We start from the raw sequence: 18,577 nt of genomic DNA, 5'->3' as shown, positions 1-18,577 counted from the left end.
TGTGATTTAAGTCCCTAATCAGTTGACTCTAATAAAAAGGGAGATTATCCTAGATGGGCCTGACCTAATAAGGTGAGCCCTTTAAGAGTTTCTAGAGGTCAGAGCATGGAGGCAGCCAAGATGCAGCCATGAATCCTACAGGCACAAGGGAATGAATCTGCCAGCAGACTGTGGGAGCTTGGAAGTGGATCATTCTGCAGTTGAGCCTCTGGATAAACAACCAGCCCGGATGATGTCTGGATTAGCTTTGAACCCGAGAAGAGCACCCAGCTAAACAGCAGCCAGGCTTCAGATCTACAGAAATTGTGAGACAGCAAAAGTGTATCATTTTAAGCCCTGAAGTTTGTGGTAATTCATTATGTACCATAGAAAACTAGTATATATATGCTAATACTGCAACCAGGAACTTTTTAGTCTCTAAGTCAGTGAAAATATATCTGTTTACCTCAATCATGATGACAAATTCAGAAAGACACACATTTTTATCATCCACATATGCATCCCATGTGTGTCAGAGAGAGAGGATATATGCTATTCTCCCCAATTTTATTCCTGTGTCTGAATCATCATGCATCATTTGACAACATGGTTTGAACAGGCTCAGTACCTGACCATATTCCCAATCATCCATCAGGTCTTGATTTTCCCAATACTTAATGTCAGTCTGCTGGACAAAAACCTTTATGTTAAATTCCACTTTGTTGTGGGCACCTAGGGGATTACAGGTAATAAGTTAAATATTAACAGAGATAGACAGAGTGGTGAACTGAGGCAGTCTAGCTGAAAAATCCCAGAGCCCTCATTGATATTTAAATAGAAGCTGACCCTTAAATATACCCTGTAGGATCTCCTTTGAGAAACCTTTTCTGCCCTGTGGAATTTCCTACATTTCTACCTTCTTTATTCCAAATAACCCTTTGTTCATTTTGCTTAATGAGCAGGACAGAGCAAGATGCCTATGAAGCAGGCTTGTAGATCTACACAAACTGAAATGCCTTTGCTCTCTACCAAGCAGATGTGGAAAGCCTAACAAATAGATATACACCCCCCTTCCCCATCATCTTTATCTCTTTTTAGATAGAGGTTCCTTTGTAAGGCTGCTAATTCTCACCTTCTTGACCATACTCACAGCAACTACCTTGGGTCAAGCCTTCACCGTCTATTGCCTGAATATCATTATAGCCTGCTAACTTCCAGTCTGATCGATCTCCAATCAATATTCCACAGTGCTGCCAGAGTAATCTTTCTAAATTACAAATCTGATTGTGTTATATTGTGCTTAAAATCTATCCATCCGAAATAGAGTACAGTACCCACTCCTTGACCATGACAAACAAGCCTCCCTACATTTCCGTCCTTGTCTCCTGTCACCCACCACCAGTCACATATCCCAGTGTTCCAGACAAACCTACCTACTTGCCATTTCTCCAATGACCCAAGCTCACTAACGCCTCCATGCCTTTGCCAGGCTATTTCCTCCACCTGGTTTGCCTTACTCATCTTTCAAGATAAATCTTAGACTAAGTTAATTATCCGTACTAAGCACTCCCATAGTACCCTGTACTTCCCCATTGTGGCACTTACCACACTTTATAGTAATTGCTATTATTCTTCTGTCTGCTTGCCTAACGTCAGAGGAGAGACCACATCTGTTTTGCTCATCACGGCATCACCAGTACCCAACACAGTATCTGGCACATAGTAGTCACTCAATAAATATTTAAGCGATTGACTGAAATAATAATAACAATAGCTAACATTTATTCAGTACTTACTGTGTGCCAGGTACTGTTCTAAGTACTTTATATGTGTTAATTCACTTAAAACCCACACAATCCCAAATACTATTATTGTCTCACTTTACACATAAATAAATTGTGACGCATATTAAATAACATGCCCAAGGTTATAGAGCCAGTAAGAGACAGAGCCAGGACCTGAATCCAGACAGCAAATTCCAGAGCCTCAGTTCTTAACCACTCCTCCATACTGCCTCCCCTTTATATATGATTCAGTTCAAATGCCACCTTCTATGTAAACCTTTCCTTACCATCCAATATGAGTAGATGTTTCTCTTTTGTATCCTATGACATTCCATATATACCTTCCTCAGCAGTTATCACACTGTACTTTATAACTTGGTGTCTATTCCCATTATTCCATGAGCTCCATGAGCTCCTCGAAGACAGGCACTTTGACGTAGTCTTAGTTTTCTTTGTATCCTCAGTGCCTAGCACATGGTAAATACTCAAATAACTGTTAATGGATGGATGGATGAATAACCAGAGCTGGAGAGTAAGTTTCCATTTTTCAGATAATCCAGCAGATGGCAGAAGAAGACAAAAGCTAAACAGAAAATGGGGGCTGCCTTACCTTTCACTTGAGTCACTTTCTTCATGATGGTTTCCTGATCTTGACAAAGAGTCACTGTCACTGTGGCTCCTGATATGCCATAGCCCCAAATCACTGCCCCTGCAGGCTCTTTCTGTAGCACCATGTGATCATCAATGTATGAAGCAAATCGAAAACCAACATCTAAAAATTTTAGCAAACAGAAGAGCATCACCGGGAAGATTCATCACTGATTAAATCTAGTTAAAGAGCAAGGAACACACAGACTTTATACAAGAGACTTTGAATATACTCAGTACTTTTTATCTTCTAAAACTAGATCTTATTCCTTCTAAGTAGGTAAGCAACATAATAAGAACAGTTTCCAACAACATGCATCACAGTGCAAGACCAATAAGGAAAACTCCAAGCAACCAATGTGCTACAGACCTCTTCCCCTTCAGAGCCCTTGATCTGCTTTTGCTCTCGGGCTTAGTCCTAATGCTTGTCTCTCTCCTCCCAAATCACTAAAATGCTCCTTTTATGCACCCTACAGATGGTGTTTATGAGAAAAATAAACCACTTCCTTCCCCTACTTTCCATTACCACGCCCACTCCTGAGTAGCTGGGAATTAAGAATCCTGCCTCTCTCCAACACAGCCCTTGCTAATCTTTTCCCCTCCTTCCACCCTACCAGGGTGAATTTCCCTCAAATAATTCCCCTTATTGTGGTTTTGTGACAACCCACTGAAATTCTAAATAAGAATTTATGAATATCTGTGACAAATCTACTTCCTTCTAAGGTAAATTCAGATAAATTAAGATGCAAAAAATTAGCTCAGTGAGAGTTAGAAGGTCAAAATGTCTGAACAAAGGTCTTCTGTCATCATTTTGCCCATTTCACAAGCTAAATTATGCACAAAGAACAAGAGGAAGAGCACTCGAAACTGTGGATTCTATTCTAGGGTCAGTAACAAGACTGAACAAGAACTCACTCTAACAAGATTATTCCTATTTTTAACATCCAGCCTATATGAAACTATTTTATTAATAACGAGCATCTATCCAAATTATCTCAGTAAGTTCCTCATCAAAACTTAAAGGGAAAAAAAACAACTTAAGTTACATCTTTGTCTGAGCAAAACAAATAAAAAATCCCTAGAAGAAAATAATAAACACAATTAAGATTTTTAAAAAGGGTTTTAAACAAAAAATGATAGGCAGGAAAGAGAACCAGACCTAACAAGCCTGACATTTTCCTTCCTAGAAGCTACAAATGATGATGGCCCCTTAGGCTATACTTTAAGGAGTAGCACAGCTAATGGGGCCTCCTACACAGACTCAGTGTCCTATTTGTCCTGCACTTCAAATAACAGCCCCAGTCCCGAAACACCCTCAGCTCTCTCTTAGGAGTTAGTTCCATCATGAAACCTACATGACAATCAAAATTCATACAGAAGGCCCACTGGGCTGGAACTGCATGGCTGCCTGGAGCAAAACACTCTAAGAGACTGTTACACTAGGGGGAATTGCATAAGCACGTTGGCAGCCTGCTGGAGAAAAGGGGAGAAGCATGTGTGTGGGAGGGCCTTGTCTTGGGTAGGTGCTTCTTATGGAACAAAACTGAAAACTAAAGGTCTAAGAGCTAAGCAGAGAGAGGGTGGGGGTGAGGGAGTGGAGTGAAGAAATCTGGCTGCCACTAGCATAGGAGCCTGTGCAAATGGAGGGCTCTAGATGTATGCAGCCACCATCTGAGGCTGAAGGAAACACCTTTCCAAATCAGTTCATTTTCTCCAACACACATTTACTGAGCCTCTTTGTGCATGGCTCTATTCTGAGTTAAAGTTTAATTTTGGAGGTAGAAAAGATCTTTCACACCCAGGGGTATAATCATGTTATGTACTGATTGATAGACTGAGACCCTAGTAGATTATGTAATTTGAAAAAATAGTTTGCATATTAATTCATTAACTCAACAAATATTTATTGATGCCTATGTGCCAGGCACCATTTTAAGCACTGAGGATATAACAGTGAAAGAAAGAAAGCAAAAAACAGGCAAAACCCTTGCCAGCAGGATGCTTACATTCTACTGATGTACTTACTTGCTGTAGTAGGCACTGTGCTGAACACACTGCAGATATTAAGTTTCTTTGACCTCAAATCACATAGGCAGTTTATGGACTAGAAACCATGCCACTTGATTCCAATGTGACTGCAGCTTCCACTCAGCCACCGTTGGAAACTATGGTAAACCAAAGGTCATATTTCCTGTCCTTATAAAGCTTACATTCCAAACTGAGTAAAGAGTGGAACACTTCAAAGGATAGAGCAATGGACAAAACAGGAGACTGAAAAAGGAGGCAGGACTGGTAAGTTTTCGTCAAACACAAGACTCTTCAGCTTAAGCTTTTAAATTTTTTTTCTCTTTTGGTCTTCAATGTTTCCTTCATTTGGGTATTGGAGTAGGAAAACAGGAGTTAGTGTTCTGGGGAAGAGATCATCATTAAAAGCAGACTGAGAAAATTAGGACAGTGGCTTCCTCTGGTGAGGAACTGGTGGGTGTATTGGGGAGGAACACCCACGGAATCTCAAAAAAACTGGCAATGTTCTAGACCTTAACTTGGGCAGGGCACCCAAGGATGTTCATTTGATTGTTTCATGGTTACATATATTTTTGTACCTCTCAAATATTACATGATAAACATGGACACGGGGAAATGATCTGAAGAACAGGATGTGCAACCAAATAAAGAAGGAAAATTTCAAGCATTAATCAATGTAAAATAGTACTGAAGTTAACAGCCTTTAACAGAGAAAACCAACAGAATAATGGCTTTACTCTCCTCTTTATCTTCTTCCCACATCATATGCTAGATTCATAGGTCATTGTGTAAGGATGAGAGAGAAAAAGATTAGTTTACACTTTGGTTAAACCCAGAAAAACCACCGATGGGCTGCAGTCTGTCTGAATATGGGTACTTATTGGGTTCTTAAATAGAGCAGCAGTCATTTTTCTGCATTCCAATAGTTCTTCCCCTTTCATTTAACAGGGATCTTAGTAGTCCACTATTTGAGTGTTTGAAGGAAAAATATAGGTCCAGCATTATCACTTGCATTAGCAGACAGATCTTCTGGTTTTTCCATAGTTGTGACCCAGTGTCCAGCCTTGTGTACTCAAATGACAGTGAGTCACCCTCCTCCCCGATGTCACGCATATTATCCCACCACCAATGTCTGTAAATTGAGCCAGAAACCGAAGCTGAGCTTTAAATATTCCGAGCCAGTTGAGGGAGTTGTACTTCTTAGCCCAATCACCACTTAAACTGGTAAAATGTAATTCCTTGCCTGAAGCAAACCCTCCCCCAGGCTACCACTGAGGGGGCAGCACTGAAATGTTTTGCTTGACTCCGGCACCTGTTTCCAAATATTATCTATCTGGCTTCGCCCCTCCCCTGAGAGCTCCCCAGCAGTTAGTTATTCAAAGACCCAGAGGGCCTCCCCACTCGGATAACCTAACTCTCCATCTGCCCTACGCGCTGCATCCTAGTGGCGGTTAAAGGGATGTGGGTGGCAGAAGAGCAGGAGCTCTAATCCAGGGCAACCGGCAGTTCAGGCCTCGGTTGCAGACACCCTTCCCGGACCCTGACAGGTGTTGCGGGAGGGGGTCCTGCGAGCACACCGGATGTCGGGGCCCGCGTAGGCTGACGGGCGGGGGTCCGGCAGAACCGGGCCGCTTCCCTACGGGTCGCACCCAGCCGGGCTGCCTCACCTGCGCTCGTGTGGGCCCGCGGCATTAATGGCAGCAACAACCCCAATACAAACCCCAGCGCCACCATGTTTGCTGAGATCTGTCTCCCGGCTTGGGCCTCCGGACGGGGGCCAAGGCGGAGGCGGGGCCTCGAGGGCGGGGCATGTGGGGGCGGGGCCGGCCTGACCCCACCCTTCCAGGCCGTGGCGTCCGCGAGGCGGCTGCAGCCGCCCGCATAGGCCGTGCCTCTGCCCTTCTCGGCCGCCGTAGTTGAGTAACAAACGGTTCCTCAGCAACGAGCAAAAACAACCGGAACCCTCGGCACCAGCTCTGGGAGAACCAAGAGGTGAGGTGGCTTACCCCCCTTCTTCTACAAAACCGAGACCTCGCCTTTTTCCTTCGCCTCTCGTATTCCCTCGGGGTACCCGCCACGTTCCGGGAACCCGGGGGCAGATCGGGAGCCCAGGCAGCGGTTGTGAAGTCTCAGGTCCTCGACGTCCCGTCCCGCCGACCGCCCTGCGCCCCTCAGATCGGCTCAAGGTCTCACCGGTCCCTTTCACAACCCTAAAAAGATTCAATACCTCATCGCCTGTTCCCTCGAAAAGGGGGGGAAAAAACCACCTCCACAGGTTGGGCCCCACGGAACCGTCCGCCCCCCCACCGCGACCCCTACCCCAGCTTCCGGCCTTTGAGGCGCTGATGTCACAGCGGGCCGGGGCCCTGGGTGTTGTCTGCGAGCTCCGCAGCCCCACGAGCCCCTAATCTAGCCCTTGTGACCCCAGACTGGAAGCAAAGGCCTGGGCACAAAACCAGAACATAGAAGAACCCCCAAACTCTGGAGGCAGGTACTGCGAAGCCAGGACCGCCCCGCTGCCCCGTCCAGACGAGAGGGGTGTTGCCAGCCCCGCTTCCCGGGGCGAAACTCGTCTATTGACAAGTTAGGGTGATTTCCACCACCAGGCCCAGTTCCGGTTCTTTCTTGAATCCTGAACAGGGTCTTCGCCGCCACCGACGGTGACGTCTTAACCGTTCTCCCCCAGTTTCTGTGAGGGAGCAGGAAGTACTCCCACCTTTTAAGTAGAAAGGAAAAGTACCGTTGTAGTGAGAAACCCGTGGTTTTGGGAATGAAAAGAAGGACTTGACCCCGGGGCCAGAGCTGCCCTGGGCCCGTTCTGACGAGCGGGGGAGAGTTCCGAACCTGGAACCCGCGGAGGGCTCGGGTGTGTCGGGGGCGCTGGCGGCCAGGGAGCCGGGCCCTCGGAAATGGCTGGTGGCGGAGCTGCGATCGGAGAAGCGAGACCCGACCAGTGTTAGACGGTACCCTTTACTGACCCTGCAGGTACAGGAGGCAGTTCCTTCCGAGGAGATGTCGGTTCCGTTCTCCAACACCCACTACCGGATCCCACAAGGATTTGGGAATCTTCTCGAAGGGCTGACGTGTGAGATTCTGAGGGAGCAACCGGACAATATACCATCTTTTGCAGCAGCGTATTTTGAGAATCTTCTAGAGAAAAGAGAGAGTAAGCTTTCTCAAACGAGGTTTTGTTGTTTGGTTTTTAAATAAGAGACTAAGCACTTGGTTATGGTGAAGCTTGGTTAAGACCATGCCTGTTCCACAGAAAGTCCATGAGGCAGGCAGGCCGCGTCCAATAACGGTTCCTGCTATTTGAAACGGGCGCCGTTTGGGCAGTTCTCGTAAATCACATCGCCTCGCATGATTGGAGACACCAGTTCATTTCCCAGGCCTGCGTGGTTGCGTGTCCCACGCGCACACTGTGGCTGCAGACCCCGAGAGATCGCCCGGTGTAACTCCATTTTCCCGCCACCTGTGCCCGCGCACCCCAGGCAGCTGGCTGTCCTTACCAGGAGGAGTTTGTGGTTTTCTTTACGGTTTGCCCTTTTTACTGGAAAGCATTATAAGTGTTGTAAAAAATAATAATAATAATTCTACACTCCTTAGACTAAATAAATTGGTATTCGCTGAGAAATATAAAATTTTTCTACAATAAAGGCACAGAGGAAAACTGCTTTGAAAAGAGAACCTGCAGCTAGGGAAGGTAATTTATATTCATGTTCTGTACTCTCAAGGTTCCACCCTGCCCAGAGACTAAAATTCAGGCTAACAGGACTCTAGCTGAGAGCCAAAGCAGTTTCTTCACTTCTATAAATAAAATTTCCCTCCAGGCACCTACCTGGCTCAGTGGTTGAGCATGGACCCATGCACCAAGAGGTCGCTGGTTCGATTCCCAGTCAGGACACATGCCTGGATTGTGGGCCAGATCCCCAGTGGGGAGCATGCAAGAGGCAGCCGATCAATGTCTTCTCTCATCGATGTTACTATCTCTCCCTCTCCCTTCCTCTCTCTCTAAAATCAATAAAGGAAAAAAACACTTCCAAATTCCTAGCCTTGAAGGTTCATGACAATCAAGACCCAACCTAATGGTCAAAATGGGAATTATTACAGCTATAAATGTCTATTAAAAACTTATAACTAGAGCAATTGTTTTTAATATAAATTTTTATCATTACTTTTTATTATAGTATTCCAACACAGTGGTAATGGTGCCTAGAAGTAGCCACAAATAAATAAACATTCCAACCCTGGGTGGTTTGGCTCAGCAGTTAGAGCGTCAGCCCTCAGACCGTAGGGTAGTGGGTTCAGTTCCTGTCAAGAGCACATATCTGGGTTGCAGGTTCAATCCCCAGCCCCAGGCAGGGTCCTGCCAGAGACAACCAATCAATGAGTTTCTTTCACATTGATGTTTCTCTCCCTCCCTCCCTTCCACTCTATCTAGAAAAAATCATTGGAAAAATATCCTCTGGTGAGGATTAACAAAGTAAATAAGCAAACATTCCATTTAAATCATTTTAGGAGAAAACCTACCACAAGGCTTGAATTGAAACAACACCCATACACAACTGCATAGCTTTCCACTCCCTTGTCTTCTTTGCTGCACCCTGTCAGAGCTCAAAATCTCTGCCAGTTTCCTGAATGTTGCTGATCTTTTCCATATCCAGTCACTGTAAATATTTGTTGTACAATGTGAAACTTAAGTGCCACTAGAAAGCTATTAAGAGAAATCATTGAGTGTAAGAGGTGAATTATAATGAACATTAATTCAATTTTGTTGTTATAACTTTATTTTCCAAATTCATAAGTAAAATATCTCTAGTCATTTATTTAAATTTAGACCTCAGAAACATCCCATTACAAAAACATTTGAGTCATTGTTTCTGGATCATGATAATTAAAGCAATTGGAGATTCAGAGTAATGGTCTCAGAATACTAACTCTGTAATAAAATATAGGTAAAACTATTTGAAAAAATTTTAAGCATCATATCTATTTTTACTCATATAAACCAAAGCTGAATTATCTAACTGATACAATATTAGAATTTAGTCTCTCTAAAAGGGAAGAATAAAGTTCACTACGCCAGCCTTACCAGCATTCCTCATAGGTACTTACTAGTCTTAATTTTGATTTTTGTGACAGGAAACATATTAGTAAATGAAATAAGTGGTATCTCAAAATCACTAGGGGAAAAGTGGGCTTTTTATTAAATTATATGATAAAGATGCAAAAAGACAAAATTTGATCTATTCCTTTACACCAGGATAAGTTCCAAGTTGATCATAGATTTAAATTTTTTTTTTCAATGAAACCATACAAATACTAGAAGAAAATATGGACAAATTTATAACATAAAAGAGGGGGGAAAACTGCTAAGTTGCTATAATTACTTTAAAAATCCAAGAGCAGTTAGGGAAAGATGGATAAAATTGACAATATTACATGACAAAAAGTGCCATAAGGAAAATAAAACTACAATGACAAACTGAGAAAAAAAATGTTTGCACTTTAAATCACAACTGGTTAATCAACCTAATAAATAAACAGCTTGTAAAAACAGTGAAGAAAAACCCAACAATGCTATATAAAAAAAATTGGCAAGTGATATGAGCCAACAATTCACACAAAAATAAAAGCAAATGACCTTTAACATATTTAAACACACTCAAACTAACCCATAATAATAGAAGCCCATATCAAAACTATGCTGAGGTACCACCACCCACCACCAGCACCAACCCTACTCATCAGATTGGCAAAAAGCCAAAAGTTTGCCAGTTCTAGGCAGGGCTAGAGAGCAGTAAGCACTCATATTGCTGGAGGAGATATAAAATGATACAATCCCAAGGAGGGGAAAATAGCAATATCTACCAAAATGATATATGTACTTAACCTTTGACCCAGAAATTCCACTTCTTCACTTTTAATTGTATTGTTATTTGAGGAAGCAACCCAAATATCCATAATAGCTTTACTGAATAAACTAGAGTACATTCACACTATGGAATAATGTACAGCTGTAAAAAAAAAAAAAAACAGAATGAGGAAGATCTACTATGGAATGATCTTCAAGATACATTAAGTAAAAAAAGTAAGGTGGAAAAAGTATGTTTAGTATGCTACTAATTAACCAAAGGGGTGTTGATATGAATACATAACTGTTCATTTCTATTTTTTAATGGAAGAATAAATATTTTAAAATAATATTTACCTCAGGGAGAAGGAACAGAGTGGAAGGAACAATATAGAAGTTAAATCTCTCTGAATATATCTTGAATTTGAAATCATAATAGTTATAAGATAGAATGAAATTTAAAAATTGTTAAAACAATTTCAAAAATCTAGAAGCAAAGTACAACAGATAAACCTAACTAGTATTGAATGGATAGCATAACTACACAGAGAAATTATTTAAGTGACTTTATAACACAGTAATTTAACTATGCATCCCTGATGGTTATAGCCTAAAAATAAAATGAAGTAAAAAAAAAAAAATACTTAAATTATTTTTAGTAATTATTGTTAATATTATAGTTTAGTTATTATATAATTACTTTTTGTAAATTGTGGGACATAGCAAATAAGTAACTTTCCTAACTGTAATTAGGAATAAGATTTTTAGTGTAAGAAAGATGACTTACAAATATAAATAAAGTTAATAAAATCCTGTAATCCTAAATTTGAATTGAAGAATATCAGTGTGACCTCATGATATATTTTCTCTTGTAAAAAAAGAAGTATATTCTGGCTCTATACATTTTCTTAAAAGTCCTCAAAACAAAGACCAACCCAGTACCATTGAGTACCTAGCCCCTGGACTGTGGACTCTCTCATTGCCCAGGAACCAGGCTTCTTGGAGAACAAGGTAATTTCTTGAACTGGGTAGGAAATACAAAGATGAGCTTGAATATCTTGCCATGCCAAAAAATAAGGAAATTATAAAAGATGACTGGAGTTGTTTCCAAGGACTCAAGAGCATCTGAGCACTCGAATAAGCCCTTACTGGCCAATTTTGTACAATCAGAGCATCAATAAGAATAATAAATGCAATGGATTGAAATTCATTCTACTTGTGAAATATTCATGAGTTCATAATGATTAAAAAACAAGCTCCTTGAGAGGATCCTGAGGAACCAACTGATTATTCTGAAAACTGGTAAATAAAGAGAAAGAACCAAAACTTTAACCTACCTTTCCTGTAAGAATTGTATTTCAGGGTTACCAAATAGTTGATGAGGGAAAGTTTTGTTTTTGTTTTTTAATTGAGCACTCCAGAAATGAAGTAATGATAAAATTAGGACACTGCCATTATGCAACATCTAAAGAAATTAAGCAGTCATAATCAATGGGTCCATAAAAATTATAAAGAGAGACAACCGGGTATTATATATATCCTGACAGAATCACCCTGCATTACCTATATTCTTGCCAACAACCATCAGCTTGAATCAGATGGAAATGTAGCTCTAACTAGCAATCTATAGGAAATTCAAAGGCAGAAGAACTTGTTAAAAATCATCATGGGAATGGAATAAAAAAAATATCTAGTCCGGCTGGTGTGGCTCAGTGGTTGAGCATCGACCCATGCATCAAAAGAGGTTGCAGGTTCGATTCCCGGTCAGGACACAGGCCCACATTGTGGGTCAGATCCCCAGTGGGGAGCATGCAGGAGGTGGCCAACCGATGTTCTCTCTCATTGATGTTTCTCTCTCTCCCTCTCTCTCTAAAATCAATAAAAGGAAAAAAAATGTTTTAAATCTAAACTATGGGGAAAATAATGACCCGATTACATTGATAAATAAATTGCAAGGAAAAAATATGGGGTGGGATGTAGGGAGTTCTAAATGAAAAATATTTAAAAGACACAATAAAAAGTTGTGTGTGCCCATTGTTTAGGTCCTGATTTGAACAAACCAACAGTAAAATACATAAAAATATTAGATGAAGAAATTTGGGTAGTTGACATTGAGAAATTATTGTTAGTATTTTTAGGTATGATAATGGTATTGTGTCTTTATACCTTAGGGATACATACTGAAATAAATATTTGTAGACAAGGTAATATGATGCCTAAGACTGGCTTGAAAATAATAGAAGAAAAGTTAGGAAAGTGAGTGAAGTTTCAGATAAAGTAAGATAAATCATGTTTATGATTGTTGAATCTGAGTAATGTGCACCTAGTAATTTGTTACATTATTCTCTACTTTCTAAGTTTGAAATTCTTCAAAATTAGAAGTTAAAGAAAAATTTTGTTTAAATATAAATACTTCTTCCTATATATGTCAACTGACTATATAATATGGATCAATTTTTAAAAATGCTCCCATCCTTCACTTTTCCAAACTTTCTTAATAGTTAGCATTTATTTTTATACATTTTCCTGTGTTTACTAATCCATGCTTATAAGTTTCTATACTTATATTTAAGTATTGACATTTTTTCTCTCTTTCCCACTTTGTTATAAATTTTATGAAGGCAGCACTTAGTTTTTTACTGCCTTTCTAAATATACTCAATGGCTCATCTAATGTTTAATTCATCAGCATATATTTGATCACGGGTTATATCTGCAGTGCTAGGCTATGTATAATAGCATTAAGATTTTCAATGGGCAGTAATGAACCTGTGAGTTGAAGAAAATTTGTTTTGTGTTATTGTTCTAGATTTACTTCAATGAACTCAAGTCTAAAATTATTATATTTTTATTTAGAAACCAACTTTGATCCAGCAGAATGGGGGTCTAAGGTAGATGACCGCTTCTACAACAACCATGCATTCAAGGTATGGTCCTGTGAAACTAATGGATTTGGTTATTTCTGTTCCCTATCTCCAAAACAGAGATTATTGAGGCCTCCTCCAAATCATGTAAATTGTAAGAGGCATCACAAATATCTTATTAAACCTTCTTAATTGTAATGTTCTTTCTGATGAGAAATTCTTTTCTAAAGTATCTGAATCACAGATACATAGTTTAAATTTAAAGATGATCAACAGGAAGAATTTAATTGAAAGTTATAGAATAATTAGTCTCATTTATTCTTTTATTGGGCATTACAATGCTTAGCAGTAGCAGATAATATTTGTTGAGTTAATGAATGATATTTCATAAAATAAAACTATTCATTCAATTATTTTGTTATCATTGACATTTTACAAAAGACTGAGTAGAATTAAAGATGGTAATGGTAGATAGAGTTTTCTCTATAAAGCTTATCTGTTCAGAGACTGAAACTATCTTCTCTTTAGTAGCATTCTTAGAACCAGTCATTCTCAACCAAGGTTTCTCAAAATAATTGAGCCCTAAGTGGAAGGTACCCATTGCATGTGAGCAATTAATGTCTCTCCTTTGTATCTGAAATGTTTCTAGTTATGAATCATTTGGGGAGAATTGAAACAATAATTACTCAAAATATTCTGTGTTTTGTGGTCCAGATAAGGAATACTGGTTGAGAAAGATTGTGTGGAATGCAGCATCATTGGCATCAACTGGGAGGTTGGTGGAAATTCAGTCTCAGACCCTACCTCTGTAGAAATTGTAGAAATTCAGGTCTACAGATCAGAAGTTTAATTTTAACAAGATCCCCAAAGTAAAATGTAAGTTCATTAAAGTCTGCAAAAGCACTACTCTAGACAACTGTGATAAAATATTAGCCATAAAGCACTTGCAGATATTTGAATGAAAAGGAATTAACAAAGTTCAAGTTTTGATGGTATTCCACAGTACATTTGGGGAATTTCCTGGGGAAATATCTGTCACTTATTCCATGAGTTCAGAAGTGAATTTCCATCCATTTGTGCCTGCCAGATAAGAGGGTGTTCTGTTTATTTCCACTTAACTAGATTCTATGTGTTCATGCTTTATTGAAATCAAAGGAAAATGTTGAAGATTTTAAAATATTTGTGTCATATCATCTGTTTCTTTCTTCTCTTTTGAATTGTAAAGACTTTATTTGATTAGCTTATATGTCCTGTCTGTGTTAATGGATTAAGGAAGCTCTTCTCATAAATTGTGAATTAGCAATATCTCTATTTTGGAAAAAGATTTCAGTAACCATGTCAAAACAGGCAGAGCTGGTTTCTCTTTTTCTATTTAAATCACTCTCCACAACAAAACTTACTTTTTTTAAAAATATGTTTTTATGGATTTAAGAGAGAGAGGAAGGGAGAGGGAGGGAGTGACTGAGAGAGGGAGGGGGAAGGAAGGGGGAGGGAGAGAGAGAGAAAGAAACATTGATGTGAGAGAGATACATCGATCAGTCACTTCCTGCATGAACCTTGACTTGAGACTCAGTTGGCAATCTGGGCATGTGCCCTGACGAGGAATTGAACTGGTGATATTTCGGTGCATGAAACTGCACTCAACCAACTGAGCCACACCGACCGGGGTTGACTTAGTTTTTAACCTACAAATTTCATTAAAAAGTCACCTTGATTTCACACTATGCAACACAATGACATTTATTTTGTTTCTATTATAGAAACTATTGGCAGCTCTTCTTTATACTTTGTTCAGGATTCATTACAGCATCTTAACAACTTTGAGTATAAGACAATGGTTTGTTTTTAATATAAAACAATGTCACATACATTCCAAAAGCAAAAAAGCAAACATTTTTTAACCAATTCTTTCATCTTTAATATTTGTTTATGCATATTCCCTTGAGAGTTTTTATTTATTTATTATTTCTTCACCCATTTTTCTTGTTAAAAATCAGTATATAGCCCTGGGCAGTTTGGCTCAGCAGTTAGAGCATCAGCCCAAGGACCAGAGTCCTGGGTTTGATCTCTGCCAAGGGCACGTACCTCAGTTGCAGTTCGTCCTCGGCCCCAGTTGGGGTCATGTGGGTGGCAACCAATCAATGTCTCTCTCTCACATCGATGTTTCTCTCTCTCTCTCCCTCTCCCCTTCCCTCCTGCTCTGTCTGAAGATAAATGTAAAAATATCCTCAGGTGAGGATAAAAAAAAAGATTTTTTTTTAAATCAGTATGTATTTAACTCCCACTTCTTCTCAAACTTAAAGTAATATTTAATTACCTTTAAGCAGTTTGATCCAAGACTACTATTTTGGAAACACTGCCTGTTTGATCCTCTTCCCTCTCTCCAGGAGCAAGAACCACCTGAGAAAGAAAAGTCTCAGACACCTGTGAAAGAGGAGACACCAGTCACAGCCTTAGTAAGTTATATTTTCCATGTACTATTGGAAAGAATATCATTCAATTTAAAATTATAGTCTAAATATTAATCTAGTCTGTTATCTGTGTTGTTAAAATTATGATTTTGCTTTCTAGATAACCAACATCAGTGATAAACGAACTGGTGGATCCTTTTTATAGCCATAACTCTTATAAAGAAAAACTCATTCTTCCCCTTAAAAATAAAATCTTTTTTCCCAAGATTATTAACAGATTGAAAAATCTCCTCAAAAGGAAGAACAGGCAGAACTCACCAGCCTCATTCTTGATCCTTCAGATTCATTTTCCAATTTAGAAACTTTTCATTAATTGATGATGTTACCACCAAACAGTGACAAAGGTTCAGAGGTAACACAAGGAAACTCACAGGGAATTACGTACAACCAAATGAAATGGCTTTACCCAATGTGTCTTACTTCCCTTCCATACATTGCCCTCCACAAGTAAGACTTCCTGCCTGACAGCCTACGCCTAAGTAGTGAAGACCTGGGTGGATACCTATACGAATGTCCGTGGTGTGCTAGAGCCGCTTTCGGCTTTCAGGAGAGGATTGTGTACATCTCTATATAACCCTATGCTCAGTGATGTCACTTTGGTAGCTTGAAATAGAAGGAATATTAAGACCATGACAAATACTATAAATCAGGACTTTTTTTTTTTTTTTCCCAGAGAGCCAGTTTTTAAGCATTTACCAGCATATCACTATGTTTTTCAAAGTCCAGAATCAAGAGAATCAAGCCTAGTGAGAAAAAAGAACTCACTCTTCACAGTTGAAGGCCAAACTTTTGAGTTCCTTTTCATGTCCCAGTTAGTTACCCAGTAACCAACCAACAACACCCAAAGTGGACATCCCCCCAAGGAGCACCTTACTTCCTACCCAGTGGGGCATAACTTTTCCCTATAACCTTTATAAATTATTCCAGAATTATATCAGTACAACAGCCTAACATTGGCACAAGATGCAGTGGAAGATCAGGAAAGAAGAAAGGGAGTATTGTTTTCTTACATCTTTAATAGGTTCCCTTACACAGGTTGTTATGAGTTTGAGGTGAAATCCCATTGATTTCCAACTTCAGAACAACTTATTTGCCCATATTGGGGCATTATCTCAGAGGATTTTATACTATTTTGTTTGCATTTAAAAGTTTAAGAGCTAGCTTTGCCTTATTATTATAATAGAGAGAGAGGGGAGGTAAACAACCCAGAGGTCTGTCAGTAGGAGGCTCAGTGAATAAATCAAAGCTCATCAGTACAATGTAATACAATGGTGTCATGAAAAAAAACAAATGGGCCGAGTTATATACTGAATAATTACATAGATGAAGAGAACCAAGATGTGCTGTTACATGGAAAAACTAATAATAGAACATTGTGAATAGCATGATCTCATTTTTAAAATAAAAAGGCATGTATGTACCCATATGAATACTTTGTCTATTAAATTTTGGAGGAATATATGCACTGAACCCATAATAATAGACAACTCTGAGGAGCAGGATTTGAGAAGGAGGGGAAAACTTTCACTACCAGTGGTGATATTTAAGTTTTTAAATGTGCATGTATCACTTTTATAATTTAAAATATTAAAAGCTATATACCTATTGAATTGAACACTTAAGATCTGTGCATTTCACTATCTGTAAATTATACTTAAATTAAATAAGCAAAAAAATCTAGAATAAAAAGTTAAACCAGTCATAATAAAACTGACATTTTTGGACTAACTAGGTTTCTCTCTGGCACTCCACTTTTTTTTTTTTTATCCTCACCTGAGGACATTTTTCCATTTTTTGTTCAGGTAGAGTGGGAGGGAGAGAGGAACAGAGAGAGAGAGAGAAACATCGATATGAAAGGAACACATCGAGTGGCTGCCACCCACACGACCGACCAGGGCCGGGGACAAACTGCAACCGAGGTACGTGCCCTTAGCGGGAACTGAACCCGGGTCTCTCTGGACCGCAGGCCGGCGCTCCAACCGCTGAGCCAAACCGGCCAGGGCTGGCACTCCACTTTAAATGTGTGCTTTTGGTTAGCTGGCTATTGAGAAATAAGGAAGTTAACACTTTAATTCATTTTATGTAATCATAATTATTTTGAAACAACACATTTGCTATTCCTCTCAACATTTTTATCATGCTCAGAAAACTGTTAAATAGAAGCTATTTTGGAGGAAAAAGTTGGAAATGATGATTTGTTGTAGAGACATATTACAGAATGAAAAAAACAAAATGCCTGCTATTTTGGCATTTACCATTTGGTACATAGACAACGCGACAATACATAAAATTCCCTCAGGAAGCAACAGATCTTGATTGTTACATACCTAAACTGATTAAATTTATCACTATTTTTTATGGCAACAAAATACTGAATGGGATGTTTTTCTCCTTTTCATGAAGGAATCTTCTGAAGAAGATAAGGAAAAAGAGGAGCAAGCTGCTGTCAAAATCCAAGCCATCTTCCGGGGACACTTAGCCAGAGAGGAGGTGAAGAAAATGAAACAAGATGATCTTGAAGGGAAAACAAAGGAAAACAACTGAGGAGACTGGTTTTGCCCCTCCCCCCCAGAAAACATGAAAACATAATTCAGATCCATCAAACATGTTGTGATTGTCGTTTTTACTCTTCGTACGGGAGATTTGATGTAGTGAAATAACATTTGTTGCTGCTGTGAAAATCTGTCATGAGCATTTGTTTAATAAACATGCCATTGAACACATGCTTCTTGAAGATTTCTCTGAGATCATAAGTCATATTTATACTTCTCCCGAGTCTATGTATAGAGACCCTTGGATTTAGAGTTGTAGAGCTGGAGGATCTAACTTTTCAGAGATCTCAGAGGTCATGTGATGTGGTCTAACCATTATTTAATGAATAAATCCTCTCTATCACATCCCTGAAAATGCATTGTCTTTGAGCTCCTATTTCACTCATAGTGATCATTTCACT

At 39.5% G+C, this 18,577-nt stretch overlaps 2 protein-coding genes across 3 annotated transcripts in view; one reads left to right on the top strand and one right to left on the bottom strand.

Moving 5' to 3' along the window:
* SIAE (sialic acid acetylesterase) overlaps window positions 1–6,202 on the bottom strand; it is a 39,459-nt gene extending 33,257 nt beyond the window's left edge. The window contains exons 1-2 of the mRNA XM_036276647.1: window positions 6,104–6,202; window positions 2,374–2,535 (exon numbers count right to left, since the gene is read on the bottom strand). Of these exons, the coding sequence (XP_036132540.1) occupies window positions 2,374–2,535; window positions 6,104–6,170 (229 nt within the window). The 5' untranslated portion in view covers window positions 6,171–6,202. The remainder of the gene's footprint in view (window positions 1–2,373; window positions 2,536–6,103) is intronic.
* A 94-nt stretch (window positions 6,203–6,296) lies between these two features.
* SPA17 (sperm autoantigenic protein 17) lies at window positions 6,297–18,376 on the top strand. Of its 2 annotated transcripts, none has more exons than XM_036277292.1 (5): window positions 6,297–6,428; window positions 7,422–7,602; window positions 13,146–13,216; window positions 15,541–15,609; window positions 18,028–18,376. In XM_036277292.1, the coding sequence occupies exons 2-5, from the start codon at window positions 7,449–7,451 to the stop codon at window positions 18,166–18,168; spliced, it is 435 nt and encodes a 144-aa protein (XP_036133185.1). In that variant the 5' UTR covers window positions 6,297–6,428; window positions 7,422–7,448; the 3' UTR covers window positions 18,169–18,376. The 2 variants fall into 2 exon arrangements, with proteins under 2 accessions (XP_036133185.1, XP_036133186.1); XM_036277293.1 differs by lacking the exon at window positions 6,297–6,428 and adding an exon at window positions 6,552–6,622.
* Window positions 18,377–18,577: the final 201 nt, after the last annotated feature.

The sequence above is a fragment of the Molossus molossus genome, unplaced genomic scaffold (assembly GCF_014108415.1).
Source record: "Molossus molossus isolate mMolMol1 unplaced genomic scaffold, mMolMol1.p scaffold_m16_p_22, whole genome shotgun sequence".
NCBI classification, from domain to species: domain Eukaryota; kingdom Metazoa; phylum Chordata; class Mammalia; order Chiroptera; family Molossidae; genus Molossus; species Molossus molossus.
The sequence above is the reverse complement of the archived record's forward strand: the minus strand, read 5'-3'. Positions and strand labels throughout refer to the sequence as shown.

Bases quoted from the DNA above. Each gene is read 5' to 3' on its own strand.
- SPA17 (XM_036277292.1), top strand. From the start codon at position 7,449: ATGTCGGTTCCGTTCTCCAACACCCACTACCGGATCCCACAAGGATTT. The intron at 13,217-15,540 runs GTATGGTCCTGT...CCCTCTCTCCAG, and splicing joins ACAACAACCATGCATTCAAG to GAGCAAGAACCACCTGAGAA. The intron at 15,610-18,027 runs GTAAGTTATATT...CTTTTCATGAAG, and splicing joins AGACACCAGTCACAGCCTTA to GAATCTTCTGAAGAAGATAA.